General features: G+C 37.1%; 1 protein-coding gene across 3 annotated transcripts; it reads right to left on the reverse strand.

Moving 5' to 3' along the window:
- Positions 1–8,395, reverse strand: DTD2 (D-aminoacyl-tRNA deacylase 2). Of its 3 annotated transcripts, none has more exons than XM_010711660.3 (3): positions 7,371–8,395; positions 2,301–2,370; positions 1–280 (listed from the first exon to the last, which is right to left on the reverse strand). In XM_010711660.3, the coding sequence occupies exons 1-3, from the start codon at positions 7,476–7,478 to the stop codon at positions 27–29; spliced, it is 432 nt and encodes a 143-aa protein (XP_010709962.1). In that variant the 5' UTR covers positions 7,479–8,395; the 3' UTR covers positions 1–26. The 3 variants fall into 3 exon arrangements, with proteins under 3 accessions (XP_010709962.1, XP_003206612.1, XP_019471252.1); XM_003206564.4 differs by having other exon boundaries at positions 1–352; positions 7,371–8,234; XM_019615707.2 differs by lacking the exon at positions 7,371–8,395 and adding an exon at positions 7,180–7,357 and having other exon boundaries at positions 1–352.
- Positions 8,396–18,148: the final 9,753 nt, after the last annotated feature.

Genomic DNA, 18,148 nt, shown 5'->3' on the forward strand with positions numbered 1-18,148 from the left:
TTGTATCTGTGATAGCATTTATTTTTTCAGAATTCAACTAGATGAGTGTAAGGTCCATTTGTATCCAGTTTTAACACCTGTCTGTTTCCATACGTGCCATGCTTAACAAGAACACCTGCTTCCATGCATTTGGCATTGGCAGCCAGCTCCTTTTCACACAAAGTCACAAACTGAGAATAAAGTTCCATTCCCTTTTCTTTTTCAATGTTTGCATGGTACTGCATCTTTCTTCCCTTCAGTTTACCACCCAGCGTAGCTTGTGGTATGATGAGCACATTGCCTGGTAAATCAAGGACAGATACGTACTCTCCATTTTCATTTTCACTTAATTTAACATTCAACAGCACATTGACTGCAAATAAAATAAAAATTAATGTAACTACAGTAAGTCAAACAGGACCTAATATAACATTATAAAACTATATTCAAGATTCTACAAGATACTTCGAGATAGGACGTCACTCAAGTAAAAGAACTAACTGTTACTAAAACAAAACACAGACAGTCATTAAATACTATTATCCAGTTAAGATTTCAGAGTATTGTGAAGAACGCAAAGTATATTTATATCGATGTAGTATGTCTGAAGTGTTACTGTGGGTGGGACAATGGTTTTCTCTTTGAAATCCTACAGCTTATTCTAGTTGGAGCTCCCCAAAGGAACCCAGGGTCTAACCAGTGACCCTATAGTAATTACCTGACACTCAGGCAACAGTTACACAAGAGCATACATCATATGAGATAAGGCCATCTTCAATACACTTGAAGACATTTCTGTCCTGACTTTCTTTTCTTTATGGTTGGAGTAGATGGCAGCAGTATCCAACAATGATCCAGCTGAAGCCCTAGGCTCAGCAGTATGTGAGCACCCTTCAGTCTTCCTCCTAAAGACAAGCAGGTGTCAGCCTGCCTTGAGAGGGAATGTAAGCAGGTAGGTCAGAGATGCAATTTGGTCTATTAAATGCAATGTGTAAACTTACAGATAGAAATGTTGTGTTTGATAACATTTTCTAGTGTTTCTATAACAATCAAATGCTTCCCCCAAAATTTCCTCCAACTCCTTGAAAGCTGGGAGAATACTAGTCATCTCCCTAAACCCATAAAAAGCACACTAACTTAAATAGTATCAAAACATATTAAGAACAAAAATATTCCATAAAACAGACACTTGGGAAGATGGCAGAGGATAAGTCTTCTAATAGCAAACAGAACTTTCTTTTTCTGGCCTGTTCCAGCTGCCACAGAGCTGAAAAGGTGATTATTCTCAAGTCTCATAAAACTCTCACAAGCATAAGATTTTCATATCATGCTGTTTTAAACACACCCAAAGATTTCATCTTAATTTAGCACCACAGGAAGACTATGCCCTTGAAGAACAAGAGCTATTCTCAGCATTTTCAATAACACCTGTGCTTGCACATTGCTAGACCTTTCTGCTTGTCCCAGCATGCAGCTTGAAATAGACTATTGTTACATGACCTTTTGTGAAAATACCACTATCAGCAACCCACAGAAACGGGGCACTTTTATGTGGAACACACATCACTGAATTCCCCAAGTGATCCACTGCTAGTGATAAAGAGACACAAGAAATTAAATAAAAGTAAAAAAAACCTAACAAAACAAAGCAAGCAGCAATCCAACCAAGCACAACAACAAAAGTTAAAACTACTCTAGAAGGAGGCAGACAGAAGTCACTAGAGTTTGACCTTATTCAGAGCATCAGTTCCACTTGAATGTAAATGTTAGAAGTGCATGTGGAAAAGAGCAAGTAAACTACAGATATTGTTGTTACCACTTCTGATTCAGAAAAAGTAACAATATGTAGTATGAGATGGGAAGGATACTGGTTAGTTATCCACACAACTCCCTCTACTGGCTATAATTTTAAACATCCAGCACATGTAGGGAGATAAAATTAAAATACTTCTTAAGTAAAGCCATGAATTATCTGCAAACCATCTTCTCTAAGTTCAATTCTGTTGCTGTCTAAAGATGTTGCTTGATACTTGTAATATGTCCATTAATAGGTGCAGCACTTTGTTTCCTAGAGTGTTTTCATCATGAACTTTCAACGTGAACAGATCTTGTAACAGGTGAATCATGAACTGACAGAAGAGATAAGGACAGCTGTCAAATGAAACATAACTAATCAAGCTGTTCTTTCAGCCACCTGATTAGTTGGGAATGATGCTATTTGATGGTTTTTTGCCTTCTCATCTAATAGTTGCTGTCTTCTCTGCCACTACCACTTAATACTTTTTGAAACAATACAAGAATTCATATGGATTATACCATACCAATTTTTGGAATAAGATTCTCATCAGCACCTTTGAAGAAGCATATGTAGATAACAAGCCCTCTCTGGATCTACAAAAGATTAGAGAAAACAATATCAATCTTTCTCACTGTCCATCATGCAGGTTTATCCTTAAAACTGATACAGAAAGTGACAAAACAATGACAAAGTTCCTAAGATTAGTTTTACTTATTTCCTATAGCTTCAGATTTTAAATTTACTTATAGAAGTTTATGAGATATGAACTTATCACTTGCACAATGCTGCTACCGTGCAATTTAGCCAATTTGTTAGCTGCATGTGAAGCTACACTTAGTTGTAATATACCATGTACAGTATTACTGTTATTACAGATAAAATAATTTACAATATGAAACATGACTTTATTTACAACTATGAAATATGTCAAATACCATGGGATTTGTCAATGAACTGAATTATATTTTGATGTTAAAAATAAGCTAGCAAAGGATAATTCTAACAAAACAATTAAACATTTAGATGTGACAACTAATTTAAATATGATGACCAACAATTACGAAGTTGTTCAGAATACTATGAAGTTAGCAAAAATATTATTCATCAGTTCAACCTTTCCATCAGTGAACTTTCTGACAAAATGTGTCTTCTCCCTTGAATTGTGTAGGGTGCCACTTCTTCAGCAATTTAAGAGACCACTAGAAAGAACTGTCTCTTTGAGGAAAGTATTAGGTCTGCAGTAATAAGAAAGCATAAAGCAATTCCTCTGTAGCTTTTTTTTCTTTCTGGCTTAGATCACAAAGAATACATGTGCAACAACCTGTGCTTTATTAAGAAACTAAAGCTATTTGGCTACGCAACCAACAAGAATGCTGTTTCATGTTCAAGTGTATGTCAATGATTTAACCTCTTTGGGAAAAAACAGAAGGCATACACAGCTTGACAATAAAAAAATCCTACCCTCTCACTGCTGTTTTTCAAGAATAATTATCCTTATATTCCTGTTAGAAGGAAAATTAACGTCAGCACAGAGAAAATACAAAATGCTACCAAAGAGATGCTAATTAGATTGGAGCAGGAAGGATTCATTACTTTCAACGTTATAAAAACAAAAAGATAAGAAATATGATTATTTCTTAAAATAAACAACAACAAAAAACCCAAAACCACAACCCTTTGTCTTTTTCTTTCCTTTTTTACTCATTCTTTATAAGATAGAAGCTTTTAGTAAAGAAAACAACTATATACATGAGATTTCACCCTTTTGTTATTGTGGAGACTGAACAAAACACTTAATGCAATGACTAAGGAGAGCTATACCTTTGTAATTATTTTTCTAGTTACTAATTTATGGAAAAAGAGAATGCTCTTTACAGCCAAAATGTCACATGCTGAGATTCTTTCAGAAGCTATAAACTGCTCCTTACAAAACTCATTTTGATCATCACAAAATATTACGCAGGTTTCCATTCCCAAATGATTGTCATATTTCATAAACACTGTAATAAGTTTGATGCCCTAAACCTTAAATGGCATTTCAAACTCTCTATTCAAATGACAGAAAGAAATAAAAGCTGCTAAAGGATAGACAGTCTTACTTGCTAATATTAGTTCCAGAACCAGACTAGCATCAGGATGTTAATAAAGATGTACACATACCTATTAATAAAAAATTATTAAGTAGGTCAAACACATTTACACTGCATGTATACAAACACTAACTTAGAAAGAAACAATTACACTATATTGCACACCTCCAGATAACTACTCCAAACCCCAAACCTGAGACTTCTAAAAGTTTTTTTTTAATATTTTCGTATATGGAAGTAACAATATTCTGCAGAAAGCTCATTTAAAAAGACAAGAAAGGAAATAAAGTAAAAAAAAAAAAAATAAAATTTAAGACTCTAAGACCAGATAGCTAAAAATGATTGTTATTAACTACCACATTAACTAACATTATTTTTCAGCCTCTCTCATGATTTGATGTTTAATTTGGAATACACTTTTTCCATTACAAAATTTGATACATATTAGCTTCAGGCTCACAGGAAGAACTTCACCAAAGAGAAATCTCTAAACAGAGACCCTTCCCCAGTGGCAGTCAGCCCTTAAATGGGGTCTAAGAGAGTTGCAGCCAGGCTCCACCCCTTCCAGTCACACAGGTGAATTGCCTTCACCTGTGCTTCCATGGCTGACCGGGTCCTTTCCCCACGTGCTCAATCAGTGGTTCAGGCCATGACTCAACAGTTACCATACAGTGTCTCACAGCAATTAAATACGAAATGAAAAGATCTGAATTCAGAGGCAAGTTAATGCTGAGTGAGAATGTTTCTATTTATATTATATGCTTATTATCTTCTAGAATGTTTAGAAATTATGTTATGGAAACTATCCAGCGTTCACAAGTTGAAACTCGTGGTTTCAACTGTGATTGAGAACTATATTTGAACACCTATTTACAACACATTCAATCAGGTTTCAGCCTCAACCTGCTATATGTTACTTTTTTTTTTTTTTTCCAATTTTCTTAACTGAGTGGGAGACTTAAAACTGAATTTAAGGAGCTACCCTAATAGTAATGCATGTCAGTCTTCAGGTCTTACACAGGTATTCTAGGTGTCCTAACTGTTCAGACCTACATTTAGCCTAGGAGACATCAAGTAAAATAACACAAATAAGGAAGTTACAAACGCAACATGCTGACAAGCAAACAGTCACTGGAAAGAACTTACGTAGTGAAAAGCAGGTAGCTGTGCTGTGTGGATTTCTTGTTATCAGTAAAAAGCCTACACAAATAAAGCAGCGAATCAAGTTACTCTGCAACACTGGCTTTTATTGTACAACTGTCCTAAGTAATAATCAGAGCAGGCAAACCTGAAGTACCCAGGCCCTCAGGCCATGCAGCAAGCCTTAGCCCCGCTGCCTCTAAACACTGCTTTTTAGCTCTTCTGCAGGATAAACAACTAAGTCCTCCCCCTACCCTCTTTACAAAATACATTCATCTGAACTATGCAGGATTCCATTAGAAAAACCTAAATATATTCCACAAAATGTTATCTCAGCATGTTTTTTTTTTTTTTTTTCCTGAAAAATGTAATGCAACTGATAATGAAAAGAGAGATGCTTTGTAAACCGTAGGAAGCAAGTCTGTGGAACTAACTTACATGAATTATTCTTTGACATCTTCATTCAGGCTCACTGAACAGTGAGAAGTGTTATTCATGTTTCACCCATTCTGCTGTATCAAAGAGAAATTCCATAATCTACCATGGGTCACAGAACAACCTGTACCAGGTATTTTTTTACCCCATTTGGTATCTTAACCAGAAGATAAATCAAGGGAAATAAGGTATGGGAGCAACAGTTTTCATTGCATTAAGTGTAGATACTTACACTTTTTAGATGAATATTCATTTTATATTTCTTTTCTCCTATAGTTTGAAATACCCAATCTCATTGTATTTACTCCTAGATTTAAACAGAATTTTTTTCCTCCAAATATTTTGCATATACAGAAACTTTTAATGGATCCTATCTCGCCAACATTTCTGCATAAACAAGACCTAGTAATCCTCAAAAGGTCATAAAGTTACAGTTGTGAAAACATAATGAAGAGTAGTGACTCATATAAAAAGTACACTTCTAGTCTTTTTCCTGATAAAGAACATCCACTCCAGAGTTCCCAAAGTACCTGCAGGGGTCTCTTAAAGCTCGGAAGCTCTTCAAAGCCGCCTACATAATGCACTATTTATGGCTCACTAGAATTTTCTCAAGGTGAGGACCTACTTTCTAGCTGCTACAGGTCACAACACACACACTGATTTACATAAATAATAGTTTATTAGGCCTATATTTATTTTTCGTTGGTACACTTATACAGAGTAGCGTTGTCCTACAAGAAAGCATCAGAAGCAATGATGCCTATTAATGACCTCTAATGAAAGCCACTAAAGACTAAAGAAACAATGAAATTTCTACAGGGGTTTTTGTTTGTTTGGTTGTTGTTGTTTTTTGCCGCAGGATGACTAGCTCTGTTACAACAGATTTCTCTTTAGAAGCCCTGATATCAGGAAAGATTCGTAAGGACCAGTTAAGTTTCATGTCTGAAAAATATTTGCTGCTCACATTGGACAAACCTCATGGTGATTTCCTCAGTGTTATCTACTACTTCTACAACAATTTTGGTTAAGATATTTAAATCTTCAAGTAAGAGATTTACACAGCATAACTACCTTCTAACAGATTGACTCATTATATGTAAAAACCAAAACACGTGCTTCTGTTTGGGTAGTTTAACAGACAGCCAGCACCTGTGGCACCTCTGTGAAAGCGTATTTAGGAGAGGGCAGAAAGCCCCAAAGAGAGAACATAGGAGGAGTAGAAGGTATGTTGTGGAGAAGCTGCTATTTTACAGGGTCTATAGCCTGGGAGGCTAGAAAAGAAGAAGCAGGAGATAAGCTGTGTGTGGATTACAGTTGCCTGTACCCCAGTCTTGGCAGTGTGATCTGGGGTGACAGCATAGGGGTAGGAGTGCAGATCATGGCCAGTGCTTGAAGTTCAGCCTGCCAAAGAAGGAGGACTATCTTTCCCATGCATTTAGGTATTTTTTCCTTTCAGTATCCAAACTAAGTAAACATTTAATTCAGAATAAATTAACATAAATTCTCCAAGTGAAAGCTATTTTGCCCGTGAAGGTAGCTGGCAGTGATCTTCCTCCACTCTGACCCGCCGCTTCTCCCACTCACCCCGCAGGGAGGAGCAGCAGCAGCTGTGTGCCTATCGCCCAGGTAAGCTGAAAAAAAACACTGAAAACTCTTAAAGAATGAATGTAAGCGGGAACTAATTACAGATTTTGTAGACACTAAAAGGCAGATATAGTGAAGCCTGACGGAAGTTACCACGAGGATCACGTATCGGACTTCCCGCGTGCGGTAAGAATCAGCGGGCAGTGCCGTCCCTTTGCTGTACCATCCGCAAAGCCAGACGGACCGCAGCCCCAGGCTCTGTCCTGCGCCCCCAGCCATGCCCGCCCCGTCGCTACGGGAGGGGACGAGACCGCGCCGAGCGGGGCGGCCGCGCTGGACGTTACCTCTTCCCACTCAGCCTCCGCACCGCGCTCGGGCGGCTTCACCTGCAGCCGAGCGAACAGGCACTGCTGCAGTAAGGCCCGAGCCAGCACCGGCCGCGCCGCCGCCATGGGACAGAGAGCACGCGGGAGGGAGCGGAGCACGGGCGGGGCGGCGGCGGGGTCACGGTGCAGTGCGTGTTGCGTTTCCGGGTTAGCGGGACTCAGCGCTGCAGTGAGGTGCTCAGGCGTCTCGGCTGGCCGTTACAAAGCCTAGCGCCTGGGTATTGGCTCATTGGCGTGTGTGAGGACCTTTGGTTCGGCAGTGGTCTCTGAGGAGAGGCAGGTAGCCACGTGCGAAGGCTGTAGCTTTAAGACAGAAAGCGTTTTAACAGCTCGTACTTAAAAAACCCCGACTGCTACTTGAAAGCTGGTAGGTTGGTTGGCTTGTTTGGATGAGAAAAATGCTGCTTAGCTTATTTTCTAGTGGGGAAGTGTTACATGCTGTGGAATAGCGTACTGTTTTGTTTCTGCATGAAAGCTAAAGCCCAATAATGAGCAGTGAAAGGACTTCTCGTTGCTGCATTACAAACTGGCGGTACTTGGATTCTGCTTACTGAGGTTTCACATCAGAGGGTTTTTTCTTAGTGACACTATTTGGAAGCAGAGGGAAAAACAAATAACACAGTTAAACAAAGGACACTTGCATAGCCAGGGATCAGACTTAAGATCTGAAGAGAAGTTGAAGTATTGCAGCTGTTGCTTCTGTGATCACTCAGGTTTCTGACTCTGTGTCCTGACTCAGTGAGTAGATGACTTTTGCCCTCCTCACTCCTGTGAGTTCTGACAGAGGTAGCATGGGCTGGTGCAGAACTCAGCTTCTCAGAGCTCCTGTGAAAGACCTAAGATTTCATTTTCAGAACTACATTTAGAAAAAAAAAAAAAAGACAGATCAGCATAGTAAGAAGCTAAATTTTATTATTTGGCCATAGTCATCAAACAAGCTTAGTGCAGTTAACCGTTGCACAGCAAGGGGCAATATATTCTCATTAATAGCCATTGTTGCACAGAAGTTGTAATAAAATATGCTCTTTTGCATTAGTGTTCTGTGAGGTTGCTCTTTCAAAAGCAAACCTTTATAAAAATGATGAAATCACACTAGGTGGCTAGTGCATAAACTAGCTCATTTCTGTTAGCTGTAGGGTATTGTTAAGTATGAGCTATTTTTATTTAAACTTAACTGATTTTATTTAAAATACCTTCTGTTCATTTATTCTAAAGCTCTATCCCCAGACTCATTAAGAAGAACTTAATGAGATAGAAATCCATTTTAAATTAGTTTCTTCGTATACATTTGTGATATAAATTTATTGTTAAGGAAAATGAATATTACTACAGCCTCTGAGCAAATTAGTAGAATACAAATAGATATCAGCATGTATGGATGTTAATTATTCTTTGTTGTGATACCGTTGTTTACACCAGAATTTGATGTATTCATATGGCATATGGTTGTGAACCAGTACATTGAACAAGTAGTACAGGATCATTATTTGTATTATTCCCGATGTAGTTATATTGCTTTTTCCTTGGAAAAACAAAACATATGTTATTGTAGCATATGTTCCATTTCTTGAATTTTGTTGGGCCATAGATGAAAGATCTCTTTTGTAAGTCAAAGAATGTTTGGCTAAATTTTAGCCATTTGAATTTGTAATTGGTTTTTGTTTTATTTTTTCTATGAGAGACCCTTTAGATTTCTAAGGAATGTATTCATGTATAAAATACATTGATATTTTTAACAGTTATTATATTAAAGGTGTTTTTCTACATGCTTTGGACTTTGTAGCTGTCCCAGAATATTTACTGTATCTTCTCTGCTTCTTGATCCTGCAGCAAAGAGTAGGTATTTGGAGATTGACTGTATCCAGAAGGCCCTCTTTTTTTTGTTTTCACATCAGTTCTTTTTAAGAGAGGTAGATGGCAGCATGAATCACTTCTCGCAAACATAAACGTACATGCATTTTTCCTTCAATTTGAATGGTCATATATATTTCATGTGCATTTAATGGAGTGTCACCTTTTGTGGAGGGAGGTGGGTGCTGGGCCTCTGCCTCTGCTGGTACTGAGGTTTCTCTTGTTTATCAGAGGATAAAATGGTCTTTCAGAACCAAAATGATTTCAGATTGTCTTGAAGTCTTCCTTAGGGATTTTTTTTGTTAGCAGTAACTTTGGTGTTGTATGTCACTTAGCAGGGGCCACAGTTGACTGTAATATTGAAGGGACAAGATGCATCTAAGAAGTCTGTAGTGTCTGAAACATTGATCTAAGGTTTTTCAAGCAGCTGTCACATCAACAAAGTGCCCCTGGGTAGTGTCATCTGTCTTGAAGAGAAACAATACAAAGCTGCAGCCTAGCACTTAGATAGCAAAGATACAAAATAGGTTGATACAGTGGGTTATATTTTCTCTTGTGGGACAGATGTAGCTGAAAGGGTGTAGAGCATTGATGGAGGAATTATATTTGAACATTACATTTTCTGTATTGTCCAGTGTGGAACTCTCTTCCCATGTGTACACGGGGGGGGGGAAAAAGGTAAGGAAAACTAGCAGACCCTATATAGGGAGAGTATTTACTCAAAGCATTTGGGAACATTTAGTAAATAATCACAGCTGGGTACCACTGTTGCCTGGAATGCTGTGATAGAGCTGATGGACTCTGCTGTGACGGCTAGTACAGTTGCTGCTCCATCATCAGGGATGACCAGGAAAATGGAATTTGCTGCAATGAAATGGCAGGTCTTCATCATAGGCAATACAAAGTATTTTGTGTTATTTTCTGTAAAATTGTTTAACTTGTAAAGCGCATTTTTAATTGACCACGCTGAAACAGCAAATCAATCCCTATGAGAAGAAAAAGAAATAGATGTGTAAATCTTTAGTTTGAGAGAGTTAAAATGGCATGATAGCACAGAATGAAAAGGGATTATTTTGTTTTTAAAGTGATGATTACAGTCTTCTGAGCTGAGTCAAGTTGCTTTCTGTTCTCTCCCTTGCTTCTAGTTTGTTTATTTTATGGTTTTGAGTTGTCTAGCCTACCTAGGCTATCCATGAGGAGGTATGACTCTTTATGTTTGAAGTGTTGTTTGTTTTTTAGTAACCTTTTCTCAGTCTAGTTCAACTAAGGTTTTTTCCCAACAGCTTCAGAATTGCTAGGTTAATACTGAATTAATACATTTAGCTGAAAGTTCAAAATTTTCCACTACCTAAATACAGTCATTGCAATGTCTGTTATTTAGCACTAATTTGTCTCATACTTAAATCATCTTCAAGACGCTAAGGTCAAGAATATGTCTCCCTTCCAAACCAGAGGTATTTAAAAGTGTAGAATGGGGAGGCAGCATGAAGACATACCTTACCACTTGTCAAGCATCAGAAACCATGTGGAATAAGTGTTTTCACTTGAAGACCCGAAGTGTTGCATAATGCTGGCGTAAAAAGCTACTGGAAGTAGCTCTTTGAGGGGAAAATGTGAGGTGAAAATGTGGTCTGCTTGCTTAGCATAATTGCCTTAAAGAAGCAGGAACACTATTAATTAGTTTATTTCTCTACAAGTTCCACACATGTTCATCTGCTGGTGACTTCTAACTACTGTACTGTTCCCTGCTTGAGTGTCTACTGTACCAGCTGCTTGTCTCTGCATGACTGACAGATGTTAGTTTTAAAATAAATTCTGTTGATTCCACTGGAGCAGGATACAGAGCAGTAACAGTAACCTACTTAGGGTATGTACCATAGGGTCTAATTATAACACTTCATACTGGTTAGAAGCAATGCAGTACCCTTTTTTTTTAATACTAGCGGTGTACTTTTTGGAAATTTGATTTCTTTCATTTTTAGTGAAAAAGTTTGGTAGTGTGAGTACACTAGACAAAAAAATGCATGAGCATCTTGTAGGTGTTGGAACTCTAATTTTCCATACTTTCAGTAGATGCTGTATGCGAAGATCTCAGTTGGCACAAAGCCTCATGTTATTACTAAAAAATGTACATGAATTGAGATGCTGCTCTTTCCATTCCTTTGACACACACCATGAAGGGTCATTTATTATTCACTATGTACCTGAAGGCCTTCTTGCTTCTAGTCACTGTCAAGTGTGCAGGAATAATCAGGCTGCATGTCTTTTTTTGCATTTATATAGATGGCTTTCAAATGAAACTTTCTGCAGCTTCAGGCCAAAAGTTTTCTCCTTTAGCCAGAGCTCCTGTCATTTTTTCTTTCCTCAGGCATACTGACCTTAGCAAGTTGGGAAGACATGCACACAAATGATAGGTCATTAGGAAATTCTCTGAATAGCAAACCTCTGAAGTCAGCCCAAGTTCTATTTGCTATACATCATGATAAAACTGGAAAGTCAAAGGAGGCACAAATTATATACTCAGTCCGTAATTTATCAGTTGCTGAAGCTGTTTTTTCCCCCAAACTCAACCTCTTTTGCAACATAGTTCAACAAGATTGCCAAAGCTCAGTAAACTGAGTAGGGCTGACAAATTTTTGGCAATTAATTCTCTACAGTGTAAGATCATGCTGCCACAACAAAAACAGGCGTTTCTTTTTGCCATAACATAGCATCACAGTAATGTTGGTCTATATGCTTGTTTTGAAATTGTATTTTGAGAACTCATCCCATTAAAAGAACAAAATGTAGCTGCAGCAACTGTAGGACTTCTATCTATAGTCAGTCCTTTGTTAATGATTTGTTTCTGTTAATGCAATACTGTATATAATCTGTTCATGATTTTAGCCAACAGAAGAAGCAGATTATCTTGTTTCCCCTCAAGTCTTGTGGGGGGGGGAGGGGGAAAGAGGATGTTTAATGCAGTGAGGAAAAGAATAGAGGACTGTAAATTCTAATGAATATTCATTGGGTTAAGATAGTATACCACGTGTCAAGAAATAATGTGACTTGCTATGACTTAACATATCTCAAAGAACTTCCAGTGTAACCAGGTGTTAATATTTAATTTTAATGCTTTCTTAAAGCATTGACTTTTTTCAGTGCATGTTTCTGAACTAATTGGGAGCGAGATGATTTCTTTACAATGATACATGATACCTCAAAAGCACTGCAATGATAAAAGGGATATTTTTCATATAATCTTTGATTTTTTTTTTTTCAGCTGCTGAAGAGTCATGCTAAATCGCTGCTACAAGGTGGAAAACAAACTATCTTCAATATTAGATGTTCTAACAGGATGAAAAAAATTTTATTTGTTAATTTTTTAGAAGTGCTTTTTTTCCCTACAGATAACCCTCCAGCAGTTTCAAAAATTGTAAGTATATGAATAAGTGGGTAAAACAATTAGTTGATAACTTGGAATATTTTAGTATCAGTTAAAGATATTTAATTCTCCCCTGGATACTCTGTTACTTACAGGGCAAAAATAATAGTTTTCAAAGTGACAGTTTAAGTGAGATTCATGTCTGCATTAAAACAACTTTGTTTTGGTGCCCAAGGTAAAATGTGTTTTAGCTACTGTTGAAGAAAATACATCTATTATGCTTTAAAGCTTAAAGAATGACTCAGCTCAACTTCCGGTAAACGTCTAAGCTACATCTAGGAAGTTGATTAATTGCAAGAAATATCCTTGGATGCTAATTCATCTCTGCTTTTAATGGTTTCTTATCATACTTCTGGCCATGTTTAACTTGCATCTAAAAAATTAGTAATTAGATAATCTTCCAGAGTTTGCTCTACTAAAGGGGAAAAAAAAATCTGGTGTTGTTTTTTGCATTTATATGGTAGGCTTCTTATGATAGGATTTAAATTCCTCATTACCACAGCAGCTTTTCTCTTCACTAGTCTACTACGATTGGTCTAAATTAATCTTGTATGTGGGAGGTCTGCAGGATTTGAGATGGAGTTTCACCATGTCCAGTTCTACTGAATCAGCAACATCTTGTCTCTAAGACAAATGTTATGTTAGCAATATTCTTAGATATGAGAAGAAAAAAACAGAAAGATGTTCTATTCCAAAAGGTCAGATTGCATAATATAATTCAAAATATACTATTAGAGGATATTGCTTGCTACATTTTGAAAGCAACTCAAATAAACGAAGTCTAAGTATTGGACAGAATGTTAGATGTGTTAGGGACAGTGATAACATCTGTAATAATAGACATTTTAGTGGTCTGCATGCTCTGCCATTGGATCCATATGTAGATACCCATGTATGAGACATTAAAAATGCAAAATTTAGTTTAAAATTTAGTAAAAGTTCTGATTAGTGCTGGAAAACTGTCATGCAGAGTGAATATGAATATGCACCTAGTTTAAGCGCCTAAGTAAAGAAATAGAATTCTGTAATTGACATTGCTATCCTTTATCTGTTATCCATGACTGCAGATATGACCATGACTCAGTAGGTGACAGAGCCAGTGAAAGTTCCTTTCCCAAAATGGCTTTTTGAAGTCCTAAGTGTGAGCTAATAAGTAAGTCAAGCAGTAAATTAAACAATCACGCAGTGTCAGAAAAACAACTTTGTATTTTCCTGTAATAGTTATATTTCCTCATTTACATTTTTGATTAAATTGGTATTATAAAGGGTACAGTCCAGTCCTTTAGTGGCAGTAATTAGAAGAACATAAATTACATTTATTTCTGTGAGAGTTGATTTTTAGATCTTAGTGTTGATACTTATTGGCCAAGAGCATTCATGCATGATTCACTAGAAAACTGTCAACATCTGAGGCAATTATACAGGTACTTTGTTGTAGGAAGCTGTTAACTGAATCCCTCTTTTCTTCATGTTCAGAAAGGTGGGATGGAAAAGAAAACAAAAGTTTATTTTCTCAACCAGGAGGAACTTGCTCAGCTTCTTGTCTGTGTTAGACTTCAAAGGTACTCCAGTCTAGGCTATATTTTTCTTGGCCTATGCTTTATATAAAGGAGAAGATGGTTATAAACATGCCCATCTTCCTCTGTTCTGTCTAGAGAAACATGCTGTTTGGCATTAGATGTTAGCATAAATAAAAATCTGAGACACTTAGGCACTTTTTTCCTTTTTTCACTTTGGTGTAGAAGATCAGAGATCAAGAACTTTAGATTAAACTCATGGATCTGCCTCTGGCCTCATCTAAAACAATGAAGAAGAGTTGCTTTCCTTCACAGTGGTCGGTTAACTGGAGAAATAAACATTCCAATAATCTGCTGTTTTGCCTTCACAGTTTTGGACTGCCATGGTTTTATATGTAGTACTTGTAAAAAGTGCTCTTGGATCACATTTATTTTCATTTGAGGTTGATCAGCATGCAAGGATCAATCTGGAAGATGCTGCTGCTGGCACAATTGTGTAAGTGGTCCATATACACCCAAAAAACATCAGTTTCCTTTGGTGATATCTTCAGTGATTAGCACTGCTAATGCACTAGAAATTACAAGAGAAGTATTTCATGGCCACAGAGCAAAAGTGAATTGGTTTGGAATGTGAGACAGATTTTTAAAATAATTAGGAAATACAAAACCTGCTAGATGTTGGTGTTGTTTCTCAATTAGTCTCACTGTTCAAATTAGATTAATTTGCTATACAAAACTCATTTATGCTCCAGGTTCTGATGCTAACAAAAATGCTTCCTGTAAAACATAAGTTCATTACTGAGCAAATGAATGAAGGACAGAATTAAAAATGATTTCACAAATTGAAATTGTGCCTGAATGCCATTATTGCTCAAGCCAGTGCTGTCATATGGTTTAGTGAAGCTTTTATGGCAGTGAAGATGTTAATTCTGCATCTGCATGATGTCAAACGCAAAAAAAAATTCCTTCCACCACTGGAATTACAATTTACGTGCTGTTGGAAGAGAAGGTATTTCCACCCTTCAGTGGTTGTAGCACATACGGCAAAGAATAGGAAAGTTTTAAAGAAAAAAAAAATCAAAGCTTATAAGTACAGAAAGACCATTAATTGGAGTGAGTTAGTTACATTCATACAAATAAATATATTGTGTACCTAAGAAAATTATTATGTACCTCTGTTACTGAAGGGTGTATTCAACAAAACAAATCTCTTTCTGCATTACTTGCTTAAGACTGGAAAAACTGCTGTATCAGCTGTCTTCACTGTGATGTGACTGCTACTATAGTACATGATATTAACCTGAAGAACTTGATGATTGACTTCAGAAGAATCGAGCAAAAGTTTAAAAAAGATTCTCTTATGGACTGTGAAGGTCTGTACAAGTCATAGCATCCACACAAAAGCAATATACAAACTAAATTGGGTTCAATCCTGCCAGGCCTTGGTCCTCATTTAAGTTCTCTGCTTTAGTCCTGTTTCACTAATTTCTCAGTTTAAGGTCTAGAAAAGTGTTTGCATACAATGAAGCTACTTTTGTGGTCTTAATGGAAATATTAATATACATTATAAAGAGAAATGTGTGTTACTACTGTGTCTTCTGTGATTTCTTGTTTTTGTTAATCTGTTACAGTTTCAAGTATTGCCATGTATTATGATGTTTTGTGTGACACCACAGATAAACCTCTCTTGTTTTATACAGATTTTTACAATCCCTTGGGCCAAATGAACTTTGCAACAAAAGGGGCAGAAATGCCTCACCATCAGGGGTGCAGGCCTTTAATATCCAAGCCTGGCAGGAAGATGAAGCAAGAATTGAAATTGTAATGAATGAAACAAGGGCAATAGCGTGAGACAAAAGGATGTCACTGCTATCTCTAGATCTGTCTGTGACAGGGGACATGAGGACCACCAGCCCAAAAAAGGGGAGGGGAGAGGAAGGGAACAAAAAGGGTAAGGAAGAAAAAAAAAGTGGCAGCAGTGATCTCAGAAGGGAAATGAATTTACTAATTATAATAGCAAAAATGCAAGTTAATTGGTAGTGATGCTATTAAGTAAAATGAGAGAGTTTCTGATAACTGCAGTTTTTACTCTGATCTACCAGGGAGCAAACAGACAGTCTGTGACTTTCCCACTGACTGGAAAATGGAAACAGAATAGCAAAATTTTCTGGGAGCTGTAGGACATCTCTTCTGAGACTCCCACTGCGCTGTGTGATGTAATGATGTGGAATAATGATAACAAAAATCATAATAATGATAACAAAGTAATAAAGGAGCATCCTCAAACATTCCAAGACTGGACAAGATCCCATAGTTTGCTATTAAATAAATTACCAAACTATGGAGTTGCTGTAATTTCTATGAGGAGCACAGCAAGAATCACACAAAGAACCCATGTTGGTAGTTGGGGGTTTTTTCTTTTCTTTTTTTTTTTAACAGCTTGATCCAGTTGCCTTATCAACCCCAAGGGAAAATGCTAGAGCATTGGCAAATGACAAAAAGGCAGCTGAGCTGCAGCTTGGTCTTAGAGCTTCTGAAGGGAGGAGGTGACAGCCATCCTGAGGGTTGAGCCAAAAGCCACTGGTAATGAGATCAGAAATGGGCTCAGAAATGAAAGCAGAGCAGCAAGGGTTTCTGCACCAGCATCTGCTGGATGACAGCACAAGTAGACATAGGGAATTGCCATTTATTTCAAACTAGGCTTAGCTTTACAACAGTGCTTGACAACAACTGCTCTGACTTAAGGTAGCGTGGTAAAAAGGGAGTGAAATAACCACAGGTGCCCTACTTGATCTACCATACTTTTGGGCTTGGATGGAAGCAGATTTAAAAGGGAATTGAGAGGACTGCTTTTCCTGGCTTCTCCAGAAGTTCAGCAACTTCCACAACTCTTTTTTTAGGGCCTTGTAGTTTATGTGGAGAATTATATAATCATTTAATATATTCATCTATATTTCATAATTATACAGTACCATGTGAGCTTTGTTAACTTGCCTTAAACTTACTTACCTTAGGCTTCCTTTCTTTATGAGCCATGGCATTATCCCTATGTGGACAAAAATAAAAAAACATTTTAGCCTTCTTCATCTTAAACGTGCTACAGCAAACTTCTGCTACAAAGGTCCTAGAGCTGAAACGACCCCAAAGCTGTGAGGAACATTTTACAGTTTGTGTTTACAACTGAAGTGCTATTAGCCTGTCTTTAATGTAATTGTTTGCCTAGTTTGTGACCAAAATGAATGGTCCATGTGAGTTCAGAGTTTGCAGTATGCCCTTAGCCTCCTGTATTATTAATACTAGGCAGGCATCCAGAAATGGTAATGGAGGAACAGGGCTTCTTCAGCACTGAAAGGGTTGCAGTCTTGGTAATACACTCTCAACTGCTTATTCCCTATTGCACAAAATCAACCTAATTACCTAATAAGTCATTTTTCACACATTAATTTGTTTTTAAAATTTGGAGTCATTTGTCAGCAAAGCTCTCCTAGATAGACCTGCATGCCTTTCATTGATTTTGGGTGGAGGAAAAATACATGCAAATACAAGACAACCTAATTTCAGACACAAATCAATTACATTTTTATCATTCGAGTGTTAAGGCTGTCTACTAATTTGAAGTCTTTAAAATGCTTTCTTACACTTCAAGAAAAGGTTATAACTTGCAAAAACATTAAATATTGTGGTTTTTATTTTATTGAACAATTGAAAAATCCATTATTTGCTGAAAAGCACAGATTGCCCATGATTTCCATCCAGCAGTAAGATCTTTGTTAATTTTTGGATGCATTTTCCTAGACTCATGTTTTAGAGGTATGCGTGGACTGTAAGGATGTCATGCACAGAAGTTACACTACTACGTTCAATTGTTAAAATTTAAATAAGAAACTAAAAGCAATTATGGCATTTTGGAAATGACCTCCTTATTTTGGAGCAAATTTAATGGC

The sequence above is a fragment of the Meleagris gallopavo genome, chromosome 5 (genome assembly GCF_000146605.3).
Source record: "Meleagris gallopavo isolate NT-WF06-2002-E0010 breed Aviagen turkey brand Nicholas breeding stock chromosome 5, Turkey_5.1, whole genome shotgun sequence".
NCBI classification, from domain to species: domain Eukaryota; kingdom Metazoa; phylum Chordata; class Aves; order Galliformes; family Phasianidae; genus Meleagris; species Meleagris gallopavo.